General features: G+C 43.5%; 1 protein-coding gene across 6 annotated transcripts in view; it reads right to left on the bottom strand.

Moving 5' to 3' along the window:
* The window catches only part of ank2a (ankyrin 2a, neuronal), a 78,105-nt gene that overhangs the window by 13,504 nt on the left and 39,702 nt on the right, over positions 1-24,899 (bottom strand). For 5 of the 6 annotated variants that reach the window (XM_070989899.1, XM_070989917.1, XM_070989908.1 and 2 more), the window contains 5 exons: positions 14,494-14,571; positions 14,165-14,296; positions 13,725-13,865; positions 13,424-13,634; positions 12,836-12,914 (listed from right to left, as the gene is read on the bottom strand). In XM_070989899.1, the coding sequence (XP_070846000.1) occupies positions 12,836-12,914; positions 13,424-13,634; positions 13,725-13,865; positions 14,165-14,296; positions 14,494-14,571 (641 nt within the window). Of the gene's footprint in view, positions 1-12,835; positions 12,915-13,423; positions 13,635-13,724; positions 13,866-14,164; positions 14,297-14,493; positions 14,572-15,296; positions 23,926-24,899 lie in introns of those variants that run through there. The other variant, XM_070989891.1, reaches the window with a different exon arrangement.

The following is a 24,899-nucleotide window of genomic DNA, read 5'->3' as shown; positions in this document are numbered from 1 at the left end:
ATGATTCGACGCTCAACAAAGCATCCGGACCTTTATCACATTTGAATCCCCGAACAATATCTGCATATGTAAGAGGTCTGGCAGCGGAAAGCGTCGCTGTGTGTTTAGCTTCAAGCTGTGAAGTAAGTGAGTCTGGTGAATCTGGTCTGTCTTCATAAAACAATTCCTCGAGACAAAATCCGGAATACTCAACATCTGACACTGTTGAAAGAGGTGATACCGGCCTACTTTCAGAGTACTGTAAGTAATAGTTACAATGTTGACTCTTCATTTGGCCAAATGTCATGACAGGAGACAACGCGGCGTGCTCAGCTGAAGCAACAGATTCTGGGGAGGACGCTCTAAAGTCTGCCAACCAGTCCTGCATGAGCGAAAAGTCAAAATCGGAAGACATGGATTCCGGGGACAAAGCCCTGCTACAAAATAACTTATCAAGTTCAAAATCTGACAAAACTGACCGGGGGGACTCTGGCCTGGTCTCCTCAAACAGGATTTCCAAACACAAATCAGTACCTTCCCAGTCAGAAAATGCTGATTCTGGTGTAAATGACCTGGGCCCCGGAAAAACCACATCGTAATCCATATGAGGAGATCTGAACTGAGGAACAGGCGAGTCTGGAGAGAGGGGCCTAAGGTGACTCTGAGATGCCACCGATTCAGGAGACTGTGGCCGGAACTCTGTGGCACAATCATCTATGGAGGAATGGCTGCATTCCTGGTCTGACGAAAGTGAAGGAAGCAAAGCAGGTTTCAACTCACATGATTCGACGCTCAACAAAGCATCCGGACCTTTATCACATTTAAATCCCCGAACAATATCTGCATATGTAAGAGGTCTGGCAGCGGAAAGCGTCGCTGATGCAGTGGCAGTCGGGCTTGTGTGTTTAGCTTCAAGCTGTGAAGTAAGTGAGTCTGGTGAATCTGGTCTGTCTTCATAAAACAATTCCTCGAGACAAAATCCGGAATACTCAACATCTGACACTGTTGAAAGAGGTGATACCGGCCTACTTTCAGAGTACTGTAAGTAATAGTTACAATGTTGACTCTTCATTTGGCCAAATGTCATGACAGGAGACAACGCGGCGTGCTCAGCTGAAGCAACAGATTCTGGGGAGGACGCTCTAAAGTCTGTCAACCAGTCCTGCATGAGCGAAAAGTCAAAATCGGAAGACACGGATTCCGGGGACAAAGTCCTGCTACAAAATAACTTATCAAGTTCAAAATCTGACAAAACTGACCGGGGGGACTCTGGCCTGGTCTCCTCAAACAGGGTTTCCAAACACAAATCAGTACCTTCCCAGTCAGAAAATGCTGATTCTGGTGTAAATGACCTGGGCCCCGGAAAAACCACATCGTAATCCATATGAGGAGATCTGAACTGAGGAACAGGCGAGTCTGGAGAGAGGGGCCTAAGGTGACTCTGAGATGCCACCGATTCAGGAGACTGTGGCCGGAACTCTGTGGCACAATCATCTATGGAGGAATGGCTGCATTCCTGGTCTGACGAAAGTGAAGACAGCAAAGCAGGTTTCAACTCACATGATTCGACGCTCAACAAAGCATCCGGACCTTTATCACATTTAAATCCCCGAACAATATCTGCATATGTAAGAGGTCTGGCAGCGGAAAGCGTCGCTGATGCAGTGGCAGTCGGGCTTGTGTGTTTAGCTTCAAGCTGTGAAGTAAGTGAGTCTGGTGAATCTGGTCTGTCTTCATAAAACAATTCCTCGAGACAAAATCCGGAATACTCAACATCTGACACTGTTGAAAGAGGTGATACCGGCCTACTTTCAGAGTACTGTAAGTAATAGTTACAATGTTGACTCTTCATTTGGCCAAATGTCATGACAGGAGACAACGCGGCGTGCTCAGCTGAAGCAACAGATTTTGGGGAGGACGCTCTAAAGTCTGCCAACCAGTCCTGCATGAGCGAAAAGTCAAAATCGGAAGACACGGATTCCGGGGACAAAGCCCTGCTACAAAATAACTTATCAAGTTCAAAATCTGACAAAACTGACCGGGGGGACTCTGGCCTGGTCTCCTCAAACAGGGTTTCCAAACACAAATCAGTACCTTCCCAGTCAGAAAATGCTGATTCTGGTGTAAATGACCTGGGCCCCGGAAAAACCACATCGTAATCCATATGAGGAGATCTGAACTGAGGAACAGGCGAGTCTGGAGAGAGGGGCCTAAGGTGACTCTGAGATGCCACCGATTCAGGAGACTGTGGCCGGAACTCTGTGGCACAATCATCTATGGAGGAATGGCTGCATTCCTGGTCTGACGAAAGTGAAGGAAGCAAAGCAGGTTTCAACTCACATGATTCGACGCTCAACAAAGCATCCGGACCTTTATCACATTTGAATCCCCGAACAATATCTGCATATGTAAGAGGTCTGGCAGCGGAAAGCGTCGCTGATGCAGTGGCAGTCGGGCTTGTGTGTTTAGCTTCAAGCTGTGAAGTAAGTGAGTCTGGTGAATCTGGTCTGTCTTCATAAAACAATTCCTCGAGACAAAATCCGGAATACTCAACATCTGACACTGTTGAAAGAGGTGATACTGGCCTACTTTCAGAGTACTGTAAGTAATAGTTACAATGTTGACTCTTCATTTGGCCAAATGTCATGACAGGAGACAACGCGGCGTGCTCAGCTGAAGCAACAGATTCTGGGGAGGACGCTCTAAAGTCTGCCAACCAGTCCTGCATGAGCGAAAAGTCAAAATCGGAAGACACGGATTCCGGGGACAAAGCCCTGCTACAAAATAACTTATCAAGTTCAAAATCTGACAAAACTGACCGGGGGGACTCTGGCCTGGTCTCCTCAAACAGGGTTTCCAAACACAAATCAGTACCTTCCCAGTCAGAAAATGCTGATTCTGGTGTAAATGACCTGGGCCCCGGAAAAACCACATCGTAATCCATATGAGGAGATCTGAACTGAGGAACAGGCGAGTCTGGAGAGAGGGGCCTAAGGTGACTCTGAGATGCCACCGATTCAGGAGACTGTGGCCGGAACTCTGTGGCACAATCATCTATGGAGGAATGGCTGCATTCCTGGTCTGACGAAAGTGAAGGAAGCAAAGCAGGTTTCAACTCACATGATTCGACGCTCAACAAAGCATCCGGACCTTTATCACATTTGAATCCCCGAACAATATCTGCATATGTAAGAGATCTGGCAGCGGAAAGCGTCGCTGATGCAGTGGCAGTCGGGCTTGTGTGTTTAGCTTCAAGCTGTGAAGTAAGTGAGTCTGGTGAATCTGGTCTGTCTTCATAAAACAATTCCTCGAGACAAAATCCGGAATACTCAACATCTGACACTGTTGAAAGAGGTGATACCGGTCTACTTTCAGAGTACTGTAAGTAATAGTTACAATGTTGACTCTTCATTTGGCCAAATGTCATGACAGGAGACAACGCGGCGTGCTCAACTGAAGCAACAGATTCTGGGGAGGACGCTCTAAAGTCTGCCAACCAGTCCTGCATGAGCGAAAAGTCAAAATCGGAAGACATGGATTCCGGGGACAAAGCCCTGCTACAAAATAACTTATCAAGTTCAAAATCTGACAAAACTGACCGGGGGGACTCTGGCCTGGTCTCCTCAAACAGGGTTTCCAAACACAAATCAGTACCTTCCCAGTCAGAAAATGCTGATTCTGGTGTAAATGACCTGGGCCCCGGAAAAACCACATCGTAATCCATATGAGGAGATCTGAACTGAGGAACAGGCGAGTCTGGAGAGAGGGGCCTAAGGTGACTCTGAGATGCCACCGATTCAGGAGACTGTGGCCGGAACTCTGTGGCACAATCATCTATGGAGGAATGGGTGCATTCCTGGTCTGACGAAAGTGAAGGAAGCAAAGCAGGTTTCAACTCACATGATTCGACGCTCAACAAAGCATCCGGACCTTTATCACATTTAAATCCCCGAACAATATCTGCATATGTAAGAGGTCTGGCAGCGGAAAGCGTCGCTGATGCAGTGGCAGTCGGGCTTGTGTGTTTAGCTTCAAGCTGTGAAGTAAGTGAGTCTGGTGAATCTGGTCTGTCTTCATAAAACAATTCCTCGAGACAAAATCCGGAATACTCAACATCTGACACTGTTGAAAGAGGTGATACCGGTCTACTTTCAGAGTACTGTAAGTAATAGTTACAATGTTGACTCTTCATTTGGCCAAATGTCATGGCAGGAGACAACACGGCGTGCTCAGCTGAAGCAACAGATTCTGGGGAGGACGCTCTAAAGTCTGCCAACCAGTCCTGCATGAGCGAAAAGTCAAAATCGGAAGACATGGATTCCGGGGACAAAGCCCTGCTACAAAATAACTTATCAAGTTCAAAATCTGACAAAACTGACCGGGGGGACTCTGGCCTGGTCTCCTCAAACAGGGTTTCCAAACACAAATCAGTACCTTCCCAGTCAGAAAATGCTGATTCTGGTGTAAATGACCTGGGCCCCGGAAAAACCACATCGTAATCCATATGAGGAGATCTGAACTGAGGAACAGGCGAGTCTGGAGAGAGGGGCCTAAGGTGACTCTGAGATGCCACCGATTCAGGAGACTGTGGCCGGAACTCTGTGGCACAATCATCTACGGAGGAATGGCTGCATTCCTGGTCTGACGAAAGTGAAGACAGCAAAGCAGGTTTCAACTCACATGATTCGATGCTCAACAAAGCATCCGGACCTTTATCACATTTAAATCCCCGAACAATATCTGCATATGTAAGAGGTCTGGCAGCGGAAAGCGTCGCTGATGCAGTGGCAGTCGGGCTTGTGTGTTTAGCTTCAAGCTGTGAAGTAAGTGAGTCTGGTGAATCTGGTCTGTCTTCATAAAACAATTCCTCGAGACAAAATCCGGAATACTCAACATCTGACACTGTTGAAAGAGGTGATACCGGCCTACTTTCAGAGTACTGTAAGTAATAGTTACAATGTTGACTCTTCATTTGGCCAAATGTCATGACAGGAGACAACGCGGCGTGCTCAGCTGAAGCAACAGATTTTGGGGAGGACGCTCTAAAGTCTGCCAACCAGTCCTGCATGAGCGAAAAGTCAAAATCGGAAGACACGGATTCCGGGGACAAAGCCCTGCTACAAAATAACTTATCAAGTTCAAAATCTGACAAAACTGACCGGGGGGACTCTGGCCTGGTCTCCTCAAACAGGGTTTCCAAACACAAATCAGTACCTTCCCAGTCAGAAAATGCTGATTCTGGTGTAAATGACCTGGGCCCCGGAAAAACCACATCGTAATCCATATGAGGAGATCTGAACTGAGGAACAGGCGAGTCTGGAGAGAGGGGCCTAAGGTGACTCTGAGATGCCACCGATTCAGGAGACTGTGGCCGGAACTCTGTGGCACAATCATCTATGGAGGAATGGCTGCATTCCTGGTCTGACGAAAGTGAAGGAAGCAAAGCAGGTTTCAACTCACATGATTCGACGCTCAACAAAGCATCCGGACCTTTATCACATTTGAATCCCCGAACAATATCTGCATATGTAAGAGGTCTGGCAGCGGAAAGCGTCGCTGATGCAGTGGCAGTCGGGCTTGTGTGTTTAGCTTCAAGCTGTGAAGTAAGTGAGTCTGGTGAATCTGGTCTGTCTTCATAAAACAATTCCTCGAGACAAAATCCGGAATACTCAACATCTGACACTGTTGAAAGAGGTGATACTGGCCTACTTTCAGAGTACTGTAAGTAATAGTTACAATGTTGACTCTTCATTTGGCCAAATGTCATGACAGGAGACAACGCGGCGTGCTCAGCTGAAGCAACAGATTCTGGGGAGGACGCTCTAAAGTCTGCCAACCAGTCCTGCATGAGCGAAAAGTCAAAATCGGAAGACACGGATTCCGGGGACAAAGCCCTGCTACAAAATAACTTATCAAGTTCAAAATCTGACAAAACTGACCGGGGGGACTCTGGCCTGGTCTCCTCAAACAGGGTTTCCAAACACAAATCAGTACCTTCCCAGTCAGAAAATGCTGATTCTGGTGTAAATGACCTGGGCCCCGGAAAAACCACATCGTAATCCATATGAGGAGATCTGAACTGAGGAACAGGCGAGTCTGGAGAGAGGGGCCTAAGGTGACTCTGAGATGCCACCGATTCAGGAGACTGTGGCCGGAACTCTGTGGCACAATCATCTATGGAGGAATGGCTGCATTCCTGGTCTGACGAAAGTGAAGGAAGCAAAGCAGGTTTCAACTCACATGATTCGACGCTCAACAAAGCATCCGGACCTTTATCACATTTGAATCCCCGAACAATATCTGCATATGTAAGAGATCTGGCAGCGGAAAGCGTCGCTGATGCAGTGGCAGTCGGGCTTGTGTGTTTAGCTTCAAGCTGTGAAGTAAGTGAGTCTGGTGAATCTGGTCTGTCTTCATAAAACAATTCCTCGAGACAAAATCCGGAATACTCAACATCTGACACTGTTGAAAGAGGTGATACCGGTCTACTTTCAGAGTACTGTAAGTAATAGTTACAATGTTGACTCTTCATTTGGCCAAATGTCATGACAGGAGACAACGCGGCGTGCTCAACTGAAGCAACAGATTCTGGGGAGGACGCTCTAAAGTCTGCCAACCAGTCCTGCATGAGCGAAAAGTCAAAATCGGAAGACATGGATTCCGGGGACAAAGCCCTGCTACAAAATAACTTATCAAGTTCAAAATCTGACAAAACTGACCGGGGGGACTCTGGCCTGGTCTCCTCAAACAGGGTTTCCAAACACAAATCAGTACCTTCCCAGTCAGAAAATGCTGATTCTGGTGTAAATGACCTGGGCCCCGGAAAAACCACATCGTAATCCATATGAGGAGATCTGAACTGAGGAACAGGCGAGTCTGGAGAGAGGGGCCTAAGGTGACTCTGAGATGCCACCGATTCAGGAGACTGTGGCCGGAACTCTGTGGCACAATCATCTATGGAGGAATGGGTGCATTCCTGGTCTGACGAAAGTGAAGGAAGCAAAGCAGGTTTCAACTCACATGATTCGACGCTCAACAAAGCATCCGGACCTTTATCACATTTAAATCCCCGAACAATATCTGCATATGTAAGAGGTCTGGCAGCGGAAAGCATCGCTGATGCAGTGGCAGTCGGGCTTGTGTGTTTAGCTTCAAGCTGTGAAGTAAGTGAGTCTGGTGAATCTGGTCTGTCTTCATAAAACAATTCCTCGAGACAAAATCCGGAATACTCAACATCTGACACTGTTGAAAGAGGTGATACCGGTCTACTTTCAGAGTACTGTAAGTAATAGTTACAATGTTGACTCTTCATTTGGCCAAATGTCATGGCAGGAGACAACACGGCGTGCTCAGCTGAAGCAACAGATTCTGGGGAGGACGCTCTAAAGTCTGCCAACCAGTCCTGCATGAGCGAAAAGTCAAAATCGGAAGACATGGATTCCGGGGACAAAGCCCTGCTACAAAATAACTTATCAAGTTCAAAATCTGACAAAACTGACCGGGGGGACTCTGGCCTGGTCTCCTCAAACAGGGTTTCCAAACACAAATCAGTACCTTCCCAGTCAGAAAATGCTGATTCTGGTGTAAATGACCTGGGCCCCGGAAAAACCACATCGTAATCCATATGAGGAGATCTGAACTGAGGAACAGGCGAGTCTGGAGAGAGGGGCCTAAGGTGACTCTGAGATGCCACCGATTCAGGAGACTGTGGCCGGAACTCTGTGGCACAATCATCTATGGAGGAATGGCTGCATTCCTGGTCTGACGAAAGTGAAGACAGCAAAGCAGGTTTCAACTCACATGATTCGATGCTCAACAAAGCATCCGGACCTTTATCACATTTAAATCCCCGAACAATATCTGCATATGTAAGAGGTCTGGCAGCGGAAAGCGTCGCTGATGCAGTGGCAGTCGGGCTTGTGTGTTTAGCTTCAAGCTGTGAAGTAAGTGAGTCTGGTGAATCTGGTCTGTCTTCATAAAACAATTCCTCGAGACAAAATCCGGAATACTCAACATCTGACACTGTTGAAAGAGGTGATACCGGCCTACTTTCAGAGTACTGTAAGTAATAGTTACAATGTTGACTCTTCATTTGGCCAAATGTCATGACAGGAGACAACGCGGCGTGCTCAGCTGAAGCAACAGATTTTGGGGAGGACGCTCTAAAGTCTGCCAACCAGTCCTGCATGAGCGAAAAGTCAAAATCGGAAGACACGGATTCCGGGGACAAAGCCCTGCTACAAAATAACTTATCAAGTTCAAAATCTGACAAAACTGACCGGGGGGACTCTGGCCTGGTCTCCTCAAACAGGGTTTCCAAACACAAATCAGTACCTTCCCAGTCAGAAAATGCTGATTCTGGTGTAAATGACCTGGGCCCCGGAAAAACCACATCGTAATCCATATGAGGAGATCTGAACTGAGGAACAGGCGAGTCTGGAGAGAGGGGCCTAAGGTGACTCTGAGATGCCACCGATTCAGGAGACTGTGGCCGGAACTCTGTGGCACAATCATCTATGGAGGAATGGCTGCATTCCTGGTCTGACGAAAGTGAAGGAAGCAAAGCAGGTTTCAACTCACATGATTCGACGCTCAACAAAGCATCCGGACCTTTATCACATTTGAATCCCCGAACAATATCTGCATATGTAAGAGATCTGGCAGCGGAAAGCGTCGCTGATGCAGTGGCAGTCGGGCTTGTGTGTTTAGCTTCAAGCTGTGAAGTAAGTGAGTCTGGTGAATCTGGTCTGTCTTCATAAAACAATTCCTCGAGACAAAATCCGGAATACTCAACATCTGACACTGTTGAAAGAGGTGATACCGGTCTACTTTCAGAGTACTGTAAGTAATAGTTACAATGTTGACTCTTCATTTGGCCAAATGTCATGACAGGAGACAACGCGGCGTGCTCAACTGAAGCAACAGATTCTGGGGAGGACGCTCTAAAGTCTGCCAACCAGTCCTGCATGAGCGAAAAGTCAAAATCGGAAGACACGGATTCCGGGGACAAAGCCCTGCTACAAAATAACTTATCAAGTTCAAAATCTGACAAAACTGACCGGGGGGACTCTGGCCTGGTCTCCTCAAACAGGGTTTCCAAACACAAATCAGTACCTTCCCAGTCAGAAAATGCTGATTCTGGTGTAAATGACCTGGGCCCCGGAAAAACCACATCGTAATCCATATGAGGAGATCTGAACTGAGGAACAGGCGAGTCTGGAGAGAGGGGCCTAAGGTGACTCTGAGATGCCACCGATTCAGGAGACTGTGGCCGGAACTCTGTGGCACAATCATCTATGGAGGAATGGCTGCATTCCTGGTCTGACGAAAGTGAAGGAAGCAAAGCAGGTTTCAACTCACATGATGCGACGCTCAACAAAGCATCCGGACCTTTATCACATTTAAATCCCCGAACAATATCTGCATATGTAAGAGGTCTGGCAGCGGAAAGCGTCGCTGATGCAGTGGCAGTCGGGCTTGTGTGTTTAGCTTCAAGCTGTGAAGTAAGTGAGTCTGGTGAATCTGGTCTGTCTTCATAAAACAATTCCTCGAGACAAAATCCGGAATACTCAACATCTGACACTGTTGAAAGAGGTGATACCGGCCTACTTTCAGAGTACTGTAAGTAATAGTTACAATGTTGACTCTTCATTTGGCCAAATGTCATGACAGGAGACAACGCGGCGTGCTCAGCTGAAGCAACAGATTCTGGGGAGGACGCTCTAAAGTCTGCCAACCAGTCCTGCATGAGCGAAAAGTCAAAATCGGAAGACACGGATTCCGGGGACAAAGCCCTGCTACAAAATAACTTATCAAGTTCAAAATCTGACAAAACTGACCGGGGGGACTCTGGCCTGGTCTCCTCAAACAGGGTTTCCAAAAACAAATCAGTACCTTCCCAGTCAGAAAATGCTGATTCTGGTGTAAATGACCTGGGCCCCGGAAAAACCACATCGTAATCCATATGAGGAGATCTGAACTGAGGAACAGGCGAGTCTGGAGAGAGGGGCCTAAGGTGACTCTGAGATGCCACCGATTCAGGAGACTGTGGCCGGAACTCTGTGGCACAATCATCTATGGAGGAATAGGTGCATTCCTGGTCTGATGAAAGTGAAGGAAGCAAAGCAGGTTTCAACTCACATGATTCGACGCTCAACAAAGCATCCGGACCTTTATCACATTTAAATCCACGAACAATATCTGCATATGTAAGAGGTCTGGCAGCGGAAAGCGTCGCTGATGCAGTGGCAGTCGGGCTTGTGTGTTTAGCTTGTTTCTGGTCTGGTCTTGTTTCATCCAATGCCCTTTCAGGGCAGAAATCATTATATAGTTGCCCTAAGAATTTATTTGATATGTTGGACTGTTGCCTAATTGTGTTCTTGCCATCTTCTAATATTGTACAATTACCCTCTGTTTTCATAGGTTCAAGTAAGGACTCTACTGTGTTTGATTCTGAAGTTTTTTCATTTGGAAATTCTAAAATGTATTTCGGTCTCTCAAACAAGTTAAAAACAATTGGCTTGTCATTTTCATGATCTGAGCATGAGCTTCTTCTGGATGATTCTTTCACCGAATGAAAATCCATGGACTCTCGCACTTCATTGTGTTCTGAGGTGTTGTGTCTAATATTTGTTAAATGGATATCTGACTGACCTGATGATGCTACATATTTAGAAGACTGTGGTTCCAAATTAGAAAACCAGTAGTCGAGGTAAGATTGGTTCTTGTCCTCTAGTTTTGAAGCTTCTGGTGATTGTGGTCGGACTTTAAATGATTTTTCTGTTTTAGCTGAACAGTCTCCACTGTGGATACTTTTGATATCTGCATCTGTACTAAAATTTGCAGCAGAAACAACAGTTGGAAACAGAGGTGGCCTTTCTTCAGCTTTCACATGCCATGACAGTGAATCCTGTGCATTTGTGTGTTTTTCATGAAGATGAGATGACGGAGCCTTCGTAGGATACTGCAAATAATTACATTGTATATGTTTGTCCTGTGACACTGATAAATTTGGTGTGAGATAATTTTTTGATGTGACTGGGAGAGGATGATCGTCATCTGAGGCTATTAATTCTGGTGTTAAAGAGTTCCCCTGACCCACTTGCTCATCGCAGCCTGTAGTGCAAAGAGCTGATGTCGGCAGTGGTGAGGGTGGATTTCCTCCTGAATACAGTAAATAATAATCACAATGTTGACTCATAAGTTGGGCACGAATAGGCTCTGAGAGTAAGATTTCAAGAAATGAGAAACTGCACTGAGAAGTTTGAGATTGTGGTGTGGCTGGTCTAGAGTCCCTATCTGAAAATCCATAACCATGAATATTAGTAGCTGAGTCAGGTGAAGATACTCTCATATTAGGAGAAACACAACATAATAACTCATCACACTCAATATCTGATGTCACAGGTGAGAAGGCTCTGAACTCTTCCTTTATCTGTGGATCTTCAGGTATCGGTGAACTTTTTTTAAGTACTTCAGAGTCCACGGACAGAGGCCTATATTTATTCCAAAACTCACTGGACACAGAACAAGGGTAGTGTGAAATCAAAGCAGATGAAAAATCTTTTGAACTTTTGAACTGTGGTTCAAATTCACATGTATGTGATTGATTGTAGTATAATTTATCAGCTGTGTAATTAAGTGTAACAACTGGTGAACTACTTGTATTTGAGATTGGAGATAGTGGCCGGCTGTCATCCAATATACTGGAAAAGTCAGGTAAGACCCATTTTTCCCCCCGTGGAGAGTCAGGTGACATTGCCCTGTAATCACCAATTGACATGACAGATTCAGGGGATGGGAGTCTCGGTATGTAGTCCTCTAACATCCATGCCTCTGCAAGGAAGAGATCCCTTTCATTAACAGCTGAAAACGAGCCACAATGATCCTCAGATGGCAAAGAATCAGGGGTCAAAGGGCTGTACTCTATAAAAGTGGAAGGCAATGTCACATCTTGGTCAGGTGATTGTGGTGCAGAGATGAATGACTTCTGTGTCCTGACTATGACATGGTCGCTGTCTGGACTAACAGAACCGCAATTACGATACCTATCACTTGAGTCACAAGCCATGTGAGTAGGGCCACTGGTTGTCAAACTGTGTGGAAAATTGGTCTTTGGTACCTTCATACTGAATAGTTTCACCATGCTGTACTTAGCTGGAGGAATAATGGGTTCAATTGATTGGACGTCATCATCATCATCAATGAAGGGCATGTTTTCCAGATACCCATCACCGTATACTTGGATTTCTGTGTTTTCTTTCTTTCTTGAGTTGAAGGGTTTGAAGCCCATGTCCACATCAGAAACATGTGGGACCTTGTCATGATGATACAGTACTTTGAAGAATTGGGCTGTGACCTCATCAGCACACTTCTGAGGGAGCCTGCATTTTTGAGCTACATCTCTGTCATCTTCAGTAATGGCCAGAGTTGCTTGGTGGTCATCTGGTGGCAAGACTAACAGGCTAGGGTCAGAGATTTTTCTGACAATGGCTTTAGCTGTGCTTGTATTGCCAAGCTGTGGTGTATAACTAAACTCATCACAAAGGTCACTGAAGTAAGTCTCAGCTTGGTCTGATTCTGACAGGCTCAGACCAAAGTCTCTAATAGATATAGATGAGGGTAACTTCAAAATTTCACATTTCATGTGCCCTTGCTCATCTTGACAACCAGACTGCTCCAGTGGAAATGTTTGTTTGCAGTCATCTTTGACTTGGCTCCAAGTGCCACGTTGGAAAGGCTTGATGAAATGAACTTCAACACTGCAGCAATCTTGCTGATCTTTCAATTTTGGGTCATAAACCTTAGTTGCTTGGCTCCCAAATGCAGCTTCTTTTGAAGTGGGAAGCGTACTTACTTGCTCATCTAAGTTGTCATAAGTTGTGGGTTCTTGTGTAATTAAATCCTCAGAGGTCCACAGGTTAGTGTTCAATTCACTGTAAAACAGACAGAAGACTAGGTCACAAAATATGAATTCAAATGAACGTGATATGTCAAAGTCGTAATCTAACACGATTAAAGGACAACACCCACAAACATTGCACACAGGGCAGAGCAAACACTTGCACCCACTATGTTCTGTGTAAGAATGCACAATGTTAGACTTCGACTTTACTTTATTGATCCCAATTTGGGAAATTCTTTTGTTGCAGCAGCAGGTTAAACTTAACATAACATAAAATATATACAATAAAGAAGAATAAGATGTTGGCACCGGGATATGGTGCCATTCTATTTTCATTCATTCAGCATCGACGTCCAATACTGACCTCCAGATAACGGCAGTTTTTCCTTTGTTTTTACTTGTTTATGTCTATATGCTGCCTGTATGGCATTTCTGGTGTGTGCTATGTATGTCACTTACATTCTGTCAAATGATGTGACACTACATTACGCTGGAGATGTGTGTTGCAGATTCAGAAATGAATTCAAATGAATAATTTACTGTGGGATCTCGAGCTCCTCCAACAGGTCACCGTGCATGCTCTCTGAGTGGGTGTGTCCAACAGGCTCTGCCCAGGAAGGAATATCCAGCAGGGAAGCCACTGAGAGGTCCTCTTCAGAAACAGCTGGGGGTGGTCTGCGGTCTGACTCCACCCTTCTAACAACTCTTGGGCTGTCTACATCCTCTTGCACTGAAGATAGGGCTACTGACACTGAAAAATACACACAAGTGATGAATAAGAGTGCAAACACACCAATATAGCATGGTTGTTGTTGAATTGAGTGTTCAGAGGTGTTAGTACCTTCACTGTGATCCAGTGTCTTCTCTATCTCTGCATAAGTTCTAGATGTTTGCTCTTGAACTGACTTATTCATCTGGGTTTCAATAAGATGAACGATGTCCATGCGGTTGATCTTGGTTAGTCTTTTAATCAGACAATCCTCTGTGGAAAAATATATCAACCATTAATAAACAATAAAAAAAAATTCAATTAAGACAACAAAGAAATTATTTAAAAGTTATAAATGCAAGATCACACTGAATCTAAAGTGTGAATATAGGTCTAAGAATACACAAAACACTTGATTCAAAGCCAAAGATAAAATAGATTCATCGCCTGGAGTCAAGTTAATAATGCATTCAGTATCTTCACATAAATTAACATTATTTATAGGATTTCAAGTACTAGACAAATACTAGTAAAATGTCAACTGAAATCTGCCAGACCAAAATACCATGTACCTGTGGCATGTTTACCTTCCCGTTCAACCCAGCGCTGCAGCAAGGCATGGCTCTGCTCTTGGAGGGAATTAGGATTCTCTGTTCTTACTAATTGGATATCATCCTCACTGAATTCCAGTTCTCTTGCCAACTCTGGGGTGATAACAAAACAAGGGATAAATATCTTGAACTGAAAGCATTGAACCATAGTTTTTGTGTTTTGCTGCTAAAGATGGATACTCCATACCAGTTCTGCTCACAAATATATCAGTTCCACTTCAAACTAAATGTACAACATACTGCTTTTCCCTCAATTGAAAAGAAAATTATTGCATTATTTTACAGCTTACCAGTCCAGCTGAAGCCAAGAAGATCTGCAATGATAGCTAATGTCTCCTCTTTCCTGTCAGCATCATCCTGCCAATCCACTAAAAAATTCCATCAGAGCCAAACATTATATCTTAATATCATGGTCAACAGTTCAAAGTATAAAATACTAATAACATGTATTTCAAAGTAAAACTTTTTCAAAGTGCAGGTATCAGTCAGATAAAATATATGTAAGTGTATATTTAAATTTATTTTCCTCTATTTATTTTCCTCTATGTTATGGGCTGTAATACTCTGAAATTAAATGTGGATCTGTGATGTTGACATGGATGACAACATAAAGGTTGGATTTGTCACTTTGATGAGGAGTTGAATTGTTTACAGATAATTTGGTCACAAGTAGCACATCATATTTTTTAATCATTAGTGTGAGTAGTGACATTAATGTGCTGATTATGCATTCTGCATGCTAATATTAGTAAAGCTCTATTAGTAGTACTGATGTCAATACCAATACAGTAGTGGAAGTAGTGGAAATGGTTAAAGCTACTACTTTAACCAATGTAGCCATTCAATCTTGAGACTGCATAAACGCAAACACGATGGAAAAGTGACTTACCCACACGCAAAACACCGCAACGCACACACACACACACACAAATTATAGACAAGAAAACACAACGCATAGATGGGTCTAGACAAATCACAACAGACCCAAACAACACAAAATGATGGTGACACTATGTTCTTAGGAAGAGGAAATGGCTGTTGCTGTTGAGGAGAAGAGATAGGAAAGCAAAAGCCTATGTAGGTCTGGCCATACCTGGCGTACATTCTGGAGTTTGGTCATCGATGATTCTCTGCATCTGAGTTTCCACTGTGTCATCCCAGACAGGCTTGGACTGAAATACGCCCTCTGTCCCAGAAGATGGTTGCACACCCGTCAAAGGATTGCCATCAGAATTAGAACTGTGTGAGACTGGGATGTCATATGTGAAGATAACAGAATCTGGATTCCTGTGACTTGCACTGCTTATATCATCAGTATCCAAAGAAGACCTAACTGATGATTCTGTAGTCTGAGAGAGTTGGATTTCTTTCCTATGGGGAGAGGAGGAGGAGCTCGTCTGAGTTAGAGGTTTGTGTTGCATCATGACAGGAAGTTTGGAGGGGAAAAGGTTGGATGTATCAGTGGGTTGACTACTGTCAGAATAACTCCTGTCTTTATTAGAGGTTTTACTTGTGTCACTGTCAGCCTCAGATCTAGTCCTACGATCTAAAGTTGAGCTTTTTTCACCTTTTCTTTGTACCTGATCAAGCTCAGATACCTGTGAGTCTTCCATGGTTATTTTCTTTTTAATTGTACTGCCTGGTTTGATTGCCAAAGGTGGGGGTGAATCCTGATGACATGCTGGAATGCCAGCCTGCGCAGCTGAAAAAGACATCTCAATGACTGAGCACTGGTCTTCATCTTCTTCCTCATCATCATCATCAGAGGAGGAGTCTGAAGAATCATGGACCTGCTCTGAGTATACTGAATGTGCTGCTGTGGATGGGTCGGACTGAAGGTCAGCTATGGTAGAGTCTAGATAGTCTAGACCAAGGCTTTCAAGGCTTTGAGCCCCACTTTGAATAATGGTTAGTTTCTCCAAACTACTGGGGGAACCAGGCTGAACCTCTGTAGAGCTGCCAAGATCAGCTTGATTCTCACTCTCTGACTTGTCACTTGAGGATTTGATGAGAGTTCTTGGTTTGGGAGAAGGAATTTCATTGGCACTCTCAGTCAGAGATGATTGTGGGACCTCTTGAAGGGTGGTATCTGTGATAGAATCCTTATTCTCTAAAGTTAAAGACTTTGCTTGACCTTCCCCAGTCTCCGCTGGCACAACTTCGTCAACTGGATGTTCCCCTATGTGAAAAAATGCATATCCTTCCCCGTTTTCATCAGAGTTTCTTCTTGTCATATCAATAGCTCCCCCTCTGGTCATTTCAAATAGTTTCCCCTCTTGAAACTGAAATGGATCAGGGGTTCTGTCATTACCTGGTGTTTGAACAGGTGTTTCTTCAGGTGTTTTTCTCTCTTCTGCAGGAAAAAGATTTATCTGTTCCTTAGCCTCAGCGTGTGCATGGGAGATTTCATCATCCTCATCTTGACACTGTGGAATAGCATATTTTAGTTCTTCAGTACACACCATAGACTGAGTTTTGCTAACAGAACCCGGACAATCTGTCAGCGGCAACTCAACTTCTTTGTTATCATCTGGATGGTGCTCATTAGCCACACAGCTGGAAAAATGTGTGTCAGTGACTGAGGAACTGCCAGCTACTACAGCATCTTTGTCTTTGTGTATTTCAGTGTCTCTCTCTGTTAAGAGTGACTCCTCACTCTCTGGATCAGGTTCTTCTTTGTGAGTTGCAGTTAAACACAATGAACTGTCAACTAACTCAATAGTATTTAGTTGTGGTTGCGGAATTTCTCCCTTCTCCTTACTGCTCAAACTAATATCTGTTGCCTCAAAAAGTGTGTGAGTGCTGCCTGCTGCACATTTTTCAGCATTTTTCTGTAGTGTATCTTGTGAGGAAGAGTGCATATCTGGGCCATATTTTCGATCTATCTCATGATCTCTGCGATCACCTGTCTCTGACAGTGAAGTGACATCTAAAAATGTGTCTGTCTTCATTTTAGCTTCCTGTTCCATTTCTTCAAATGTTTTGATCTTTGCAGCCATTTTAAACATCTCCTCTTCTGGGGTGAATTGTTTATTGGTGATATCATGCTCACCATCATCTATTTCAAGAGAATCTTGCCTCATGAGTGTGTGAACATTCTCACCGTCACATATTTTGGAGTCCGTTTGGATGACCTCATAGTTGTTTTCTTGCTCATCATGGTCACTTTCATCCCTGTAAATATTTTTGTCATAAGCAAAACATGCTTCAAGCTGGGAGGCATAATCCTCATACACAGCTGTCTTGGCTGGCATCTTTTCTGAATCCTTGGATTGAGTGGGACTTCCCTCAAGAGAATCTGGGCAAGAGGATTCTCTGGTAGGGCTTGGCTCAATTGAATCAGGGGATGTCTTTGAAGATCTATCCTCCATGACAGGACTTGACTCTAGTGAGTCTGGATGGCAGGACTCTTTAGCCTGGTCACCAAAAACCATAGTGTTTAGGTTCTCCAAATTGGCTGGGCGTTGTGGCGTGTTAGAACTAAATTCATGAACCAAAAATTCATGTGCTTTGAGAACCGAATGAGAAGCAACAATTCTGACATCCCTATTATCATTCTTGGAGTCATCCACTGTTGCATATAACTTTGTCATGTCAACTGTTTCTTCAGTAGAGTCACTGAAAAGTGCTGCTGCACTTGGTGAGATTTTACCCTCACCCTCCTCAGATGAGAAACTCTTGGGACCTTCATCACCATGGCAACATGTCTGCAATTCACTTTGTGAAGCTCTCTCTCTATTGATGTCCAGAATCTCTAAATTTGTGTCTTCTGGTGACATCAACTTACAGTCAGGGGAGAAGGTCAAAGTTTCTCTTTTATTGTCTTTTGTCAGAATGACTTCTTTGTAGCTCTCACGGACTATCTTCTCTTCTGGATGGCATTGAATCGCCACTGGCCTTTCCTTTAAATGTTGATCTAAGTCACAACTGAGCAGTGACAACATGCCTGTCATATCCCTCTCAATTGTAGACTGCTGTTGCTGTGCCTTTCTGTCAATGCAGACTTCTTGGAATGGTGTCTCTAAAACAGAACTTGGTGACAATTCTGTGACTACAACTTCATCATCCTGAATGTGTTCATAATCCTCTATACCTATCTTATCCTCCAAAACAGTACTTGGCCGTACAACCTGTTTGTAGCTCTCATGAACTGCATCCTCTTCTGGGTCAGACTCTGCGGTCAGTGGCTTTTCCTTGATATATTGATCCAAGTCACAACTGAGCAGTGACAACATGCCTGTCATGTCCTTCTCAGTTGTAGACTGCTGTTGCTGTGCCTTTCTGTCAATGCAGACTTCTTGGAATGGTGTCTCTAATACAGAACTTGGTGACAATTCTGTGACTGTAACTTCATCAGCCTGAATGTGTTCATAATCCTCTACACCTATCTTATCCTCCAAAACAGTACTTGGCCGTACAACCTGTTTGTAGCTCTCATGAACTACATCCTCTTGTGCGTCAGACTCTATGGTCACTGGCTTTTCCTTGAGATATTGATCCAAGTCACAGCTGAGCAGTGACAACATGCCTCTAATATCCCTCTCAATTGTAGACTGGTGTTGCTGTGCCTTTCTGTCAATGCAGACTTGTTGGAACGGTGTCTCTAATACAGAACTTGGTGACAATTCTGTGCCTCCAACTTCATTGGCCTGAATGTGTTCATAATCCTCTACACCTATCTTATCCTCCAAACTACTACTCCTCAGTATAACTTGTTTGTAGCTCTCATGGACGACATCCTCTTGTGGGTGGGACTGTATGGCAACTGGCTTTTCCTTGAGATACTGATCCAAGTCACAACTGAGCAGTGACAACATGCCTGTCATGTCCTTCTCAGTTGTAGACTGCTGTTGCTGTGCCTTTCTGTCAATGCAGACTTGTTGGAACGGTGTCTCTAATACAGAACTTGGTGACAATTCTGTGCCTCCAACTTCATTGGCCTGAATGTGTTCATAATCCTCTACACCTATCTTATCCTCCAAACTACTCCTCCTCAGTATAACTTGTTTGTAGCTCTCATGGACGACATCCTCTTGTGGGTGGGACTGTATGGCAACTGGCTTTTCCTTGATATATTGATCCAAGTCACAACTGAGCAGTGACAACATGCCTGTCATGTCCTTCTCAGTTGTAGACTGCTGTTGCTGTGCCTTTCTGTCAATGCAGACTTGTTGGAACGGTGTCTCTAATACAGAACTTGGTGACAATTCTGTGACTCCAACTTCATTGGCCTGAATGTGTTCATAATCCTCTACACCTATCTTATCCTCCAAACTACTCCTCCTCAGTATAACTTGTTTGTAGCTCTCATGGACGACATCCTCTTGTGGGTGGGACTGTATGGTAACTGGCTTTTCCTTGAGATATTGATCCAAGTCACAACTGAGCAGTGACAACATGCCTGTCATATCCCTCTCAGTTGTAGACTGCTGTTCCTGTGCCTTTCTGTCAATGCAGACTTGTTGGAACGGTGTCTCTGAAACAGAACTTGAATATTGTTTGAGTTCAATCACATCAGTCTGTTCATGTGTCTCTCTAGTGATTGTATCCTCCACATCAGCACTAACTACTGTTAGTGTTTTTTCACATATTGTAAGCATTTGCTCCTCACTTAAGGATTTGGGGATCTTGGTGAGGATAACTTCTTCAAATCTCTCCTGAATAATGTCCACCTCTGGAGGCCTATTTTTCACTGGCATGTCCTTGAGGTGCTTGCCCAAGTCACTGTTAAGCAGTAATAGCATACCTGACATCTCCTTCTCTTTTGTAGATGGCTGATATGAAGTCTTTTCCTCTACCCACTCTTCCTTCATTGGGAGTTCTTCAATCATGGTTGCTTCAGTTTCCTCATCTCTCCTTGTGACCTCATGCTTCAGTGCAGCACAATCTATTTGTTGTGTTGTGCCATCCACTATCATTCCTTCATTTTCATCAGAGGAAAATTCACTCTCTGCTTCTTCACCTGCCCATGTAACTGAATGTTTGTCTCTTGGTGCATGATCTATTTCTTGTGTTGTGCTACCCACTGTTGCTCCTTTCTTTCCATCAGTGACAAATGTCTGCATTTCTTTATCTTTGTCCTTTGTTATAATAATTTGTTCAAATTTCTCCTGAACAATATCCTCTTCTTGTGTCTGCCTTGCCACAGGCCTAGCTTGTAGATACTGATCCATGTCACTGTTCATCAAAGACAACATCCCTGACATATCTTTTACTGCAGTGGAAGCCTGGCTAGATGTTGTTCTATCAATGCAGACTTCTTGAAGTTGTGGCTCCTTGGTCTTGACCTCTGTGACTTCAGTGTCAGTGTGGGTGAACATTATTTTGCTTTCATGATCAATTGTGTTTTCCTTGCTTGGTTCAAGTTTCTTGACCTGTGAAGGTATGACGTACATTTCTTCTCTTCCAGTACAGAATGTAAGCATTTCACTGGTCATTTCATGAGTCACCATGGGTTCTTCATCATTCTCACTTCCCCCTAAGCTGGAAAGATGGGCCCTAGTATGAACACTAGTGTTTGAGTATTCAGCCATAGCTTCATGCTTCGGACTCTCGGGACTTAGATCATCACCTCTCATTTGACTCTCAATAAGAGAAACATCTTCTTCAAAATAACTTTTCAAACAGTGACTGGAGATCAATAATGGATTCGTCACAGAATCATCATCCAAGGTCTCCTCCTCAGGTACCTCCCGCTGATAGCTCATATCTGCAGCTGCTGATGTCTGCTTGAAAAGCTGGTACTCAGGACTTTGTTCCAGTTCAGCCTTTATGTCAGCGGTGAAGTCCTCAGAAGGCCTGCGATCAGGGCTGATCTGTAAATCTTCAGATAAACTTCTACCAGTGCCGATGACCGGTTCTTCTAATTCAATTCGGCCTATGTTCACCCCTGACAACCCTGGCTCCTCTCTCTGAGGGCTAACCCTTCCATCATCAAAATGAATTGTATCAGTAATTTTTACTACGTCTCTAAAATGATCCATATCTGAAATTAGCTGTGATTCCTCAGAGTTATCTCTGATTAAGCTAAATGGTTGATCCTCTAAGTCTGGCTTGTCACTTGTCTTGACATCAGTCTGTCTTGTGAGGTCCTGAGTTTGGATTTGTGATCTTGGCTGCTGCAAAGTACTTTGTTCAGGCATCTGTACCTCTTCAGATTCTCCTGATTCAGATATCAACGTTGAAATACAAGTGTTGTCTTTGGTTTCAAAAATTCCTGCTTGAGTTTTTGAGGGATCATCTGCAGTCTGGAATGTTTTAATCAGCTCCTTCACAGACATTGTCTCCTTCTCTGACAACTCCGGTGCGTCTCCATGTGGGCTTCTGCTTCCATCATCCCAAGGAATGGTCTCAGCAAATTTTACTGTCTTTTTAACATAAGCACTGTCTGAAATTAAGAGTGATTCCTCAGAGTCTTGTCTGATCAAGCTGACTGGTCTATCCTTTAAGTTTGTTTTGTCATATTTCTTGACATCTATCTGCTGGTTGGAAATTGTTATGTCCTGAGCTTGCATTTGTGATTTCGGCTCCTGCATGGGACTTTGCTCAGTCTTCTGTATCTCTTCAGAATCTGCTGATTCCAATATCAATGTTGAAATATGAGAGGAGGCTGTTGCTTTGTGTTCAAAAAGCTCAGCTTTATTTTTTGAAGGGTCCTGCCCAGTCTGGAATGCTTTCATCAGCTCCTTCACAGACATTGTCTCCTTCTCTGACAACTCTGGTACCTCTCCATGTTGGCTTCTGCTTCCATCATCCCAAGAAATGGTGTCAGCAATTTTTATTGTCCTTCCAATATAAGCACTGTCTGAAATTAATAGTGATTCCTCAGAGTCTTGTCTGATCATGCTTACTGGTCTATCCTTTAAGTCTGTTTTGTCACATATCTTAGCAACACTCTGCTGGTGGGAAATTGTTATGTCCTGAGCTTGCATTTGTGATTTCGGCTCCTGCATGGGACTTTGCTCAGTCTTCTGTATCTCGTCAGAATCTGCTGATTCAGATATCAATGTTGAAATATGAGAAGAAACTGCTGCTTTGTGTTCAAAAAGGTCAGTGTTATTTTTTGAAGGGTCCTGCCCATTCTGGAATGCTTTCATCAGCTCCTTAACAGACATTGTCTCCTTCCCTGACAACTCTGGTGTCTCTCCTTGTGGGCTCAGACCTGAATTGTCCCTTTGAGGTATATCAGCAAATTTTACTGTCTTTCCAATGTAAGCACTATCTGAAATGAAAAGTGATTCCTCAGAGTCTAGTTTGATTAACCCTTTTGGTTGATCCTCAAGGCCTGTTTTGTCACATATTTTAACATCACTCTGTTGGTGGAAAATTGTGAGGTCCTGAGTTTGGATTTGTGTTTTCGACTCCTGTGTCGGACTTTGTTCAGTCTTCTGCATCTCTTCAGAATCTCCTGATTGTGATAGCGATGATGAAATACAAGACGATGCCACTGCTTTGTGCTCAAAAAGCCCAGCTTTATTTTTTGAAGGGTCCTGTCCAGTCTGGAATGCTTTCAACAGATCCTTAACAGACATAGTCTCCTCTAATCTTTCTGTTTGAGATCTGGGGGATTTGGGAGACTTGGGAACTCTGGGAAGTTCTGGCATATCTTCCTCAGTCCTCTTTATGGTGATGGAAGATTTTGCTTGAGGAATCAGATCCTGAGTAAATTTTTGTTCCTCCTCCTCTTTGACTTTGTTCTGTAAAGCTTTAACTCTGTCCTTTATAGATCCTATAGGTGTGTCAACCACTAAAGGAGAAGCTGGGGGATCCATAGCTGTGGTGGCTACATGAGCATTCTCCTTAAGAATAGCATCTCCATCTAAAGACTCCTCAGAGCTCATCCTTTCCAGCTCACCCTCAGAGCTGCTACATCCAGAACGCTCTCTGTCTCTAAGTTTCTTCCTAATCGGTTTCTTGATATCTGGGGGACGCCGTTTGCTGTCACACTTCACACTGACCTGTTCAAATCTATCTTGGAGGTCTTCTTGAGAACCACACGTCACTACAGGTCTCTGTTCAAGGTACTGGTCCATATCAATTGTGAGGTGTGAGACCGTGCCTGTCATGTCTTTGACCTCTGTGACATATCTACTTGAAGCCTTCCCCTCGATGCATGTCTCCTGTAAGACTGGTTCCACGACAGGGGGATACTTCACTTCAACAGTCTGAGTCTCATAGAGTGTAGTCCATTTCTCCTTTTTAGCATCATCTCGTTGTGCTTCCTGTCTACTAATGTTTATTCCATCTTGTTGAATCTCTCCAACCTTTTCCAGCCTGTCGTTGAGATGTTCCATAATGGCCAAAGGCTCTTTTTCCTCCAGCCCCCTAGCTCCAGCTCTCTCTTCATATATCAAATGCTCCATTTGCTCTGCAGTCAAGATAACAGACATTTTGATGTCCGACATGTCTGAAAGAAGATCCGGGCTTGCAAGTGTTGCAGGGTCAAGAGGTTGGTTAGTTCTCAGGGAGAATGTCTCTGTTGATTCAGATTCATCATCTTCAATTAAAAATGTTTAATAACCAAAAAGGGTAAAGAACATAAGGGACAAATGAAGTGGGGAAGAGAGACATCAGAAAACTGTGATCAAGACAATGCCATCAAAAATCCATCTTCAGTTCACAGAGTAAGGAGAAGAATGACAGGGCAGAGGATAAGGGAGTCTTGAAAAGAAGACCAAAAAGAAGATGACAAAGTGATCCAGAAGAGATCGGAGGGAGTAGAGCAGCAACAGCATAAGCAAAGCCAGGGGGAGTAACAAAACAGGTAGAATATGGACAAGAATAATTTCAATCTAATTTGTTTGTCGACACATTCGCAAACTGAACACAAAATATATAAAAAGAATGAAAAGGAACAGAGAAACCTCTATATGAAACAAAGGGACAGGAAAGAAGGATAACAGACAAACAGAAATTCTCAAGATTGTTGCTGACATGAAGACTGATGTCTGCCAACAAATTAAAGTTGTAAAATGTAGAAAACATAATAAACTTTGAATACAAAAATGAATACAGTGTTTTTAGCAAGAGGAGGCGTGAAGTAAGTAATTAATGTCAAGTAATCACATCATTATTGGATTTTTAGAGCACTTCTTGTAAGCAATTTGTAAGCAATGTTTATTCCTTCAATCAGTTTAAGAAATGACATATAGTAAATATTTAATTTTAAATTTATGAAAGATTCACACTTTTTTTATGTATGTGCATTTTCCATGGTATCAAATATCACTACAGGTTAAAATTTGTAAAAGTTAACTAGTAATTCAGTCTGTTTTGTGACCTTACAACACTATTAGCACAGATGTAAAATAACACAATAAAAGTGTGAAGAGGAGTTTGATTTATAGTGAAATTAAATGAATGATTGACAGCAACTTATGAAAGCTGGTAAATGAAAAAGAAATGTTCACCTAAAGTAAAAAAGCTGTGGCCAAATTCATTCAGAATTAATGATAATAACAAAAATAAACCAGCAATAAATCTACACACAAAGAGCAAACAACATGATGTTGTTTGTCAAGTACTTGTGCAAAGAACAAATAAAGCTTTGCAGTATGTAACTGGAAAAACTGTTATCGGAATGTAATTAGAGAAAATAATAAGTCAAAATGAATACTTCTTATATATCATTACCAGAAAACATAATTATTGCGTTGATGATCTGAGATTTTAACTCAAATACCATGAAAATCAGAGC

The sequence above is a fragment of the Chaetodon trifascialis genome, chromosome 2 (assembly GCF_039877785.1).
Source record: "Chaetodon trifascialis isolate fChaTrf1 chromosome 2, fChaTrf1.hap1, whole genome shotgun sequence".
Lineage (NCBI taxonomy): Eukaryota > Metazoa > Chordata > Actinopteri > Chaetodontiformes > Chaetodontidae > Chaetodon > Chaetodon trifascialis.
Note: the sequence above shows the minus strand (reverse complement) of the source record. Positions and strands in the feature narration are given on the sequence as shown.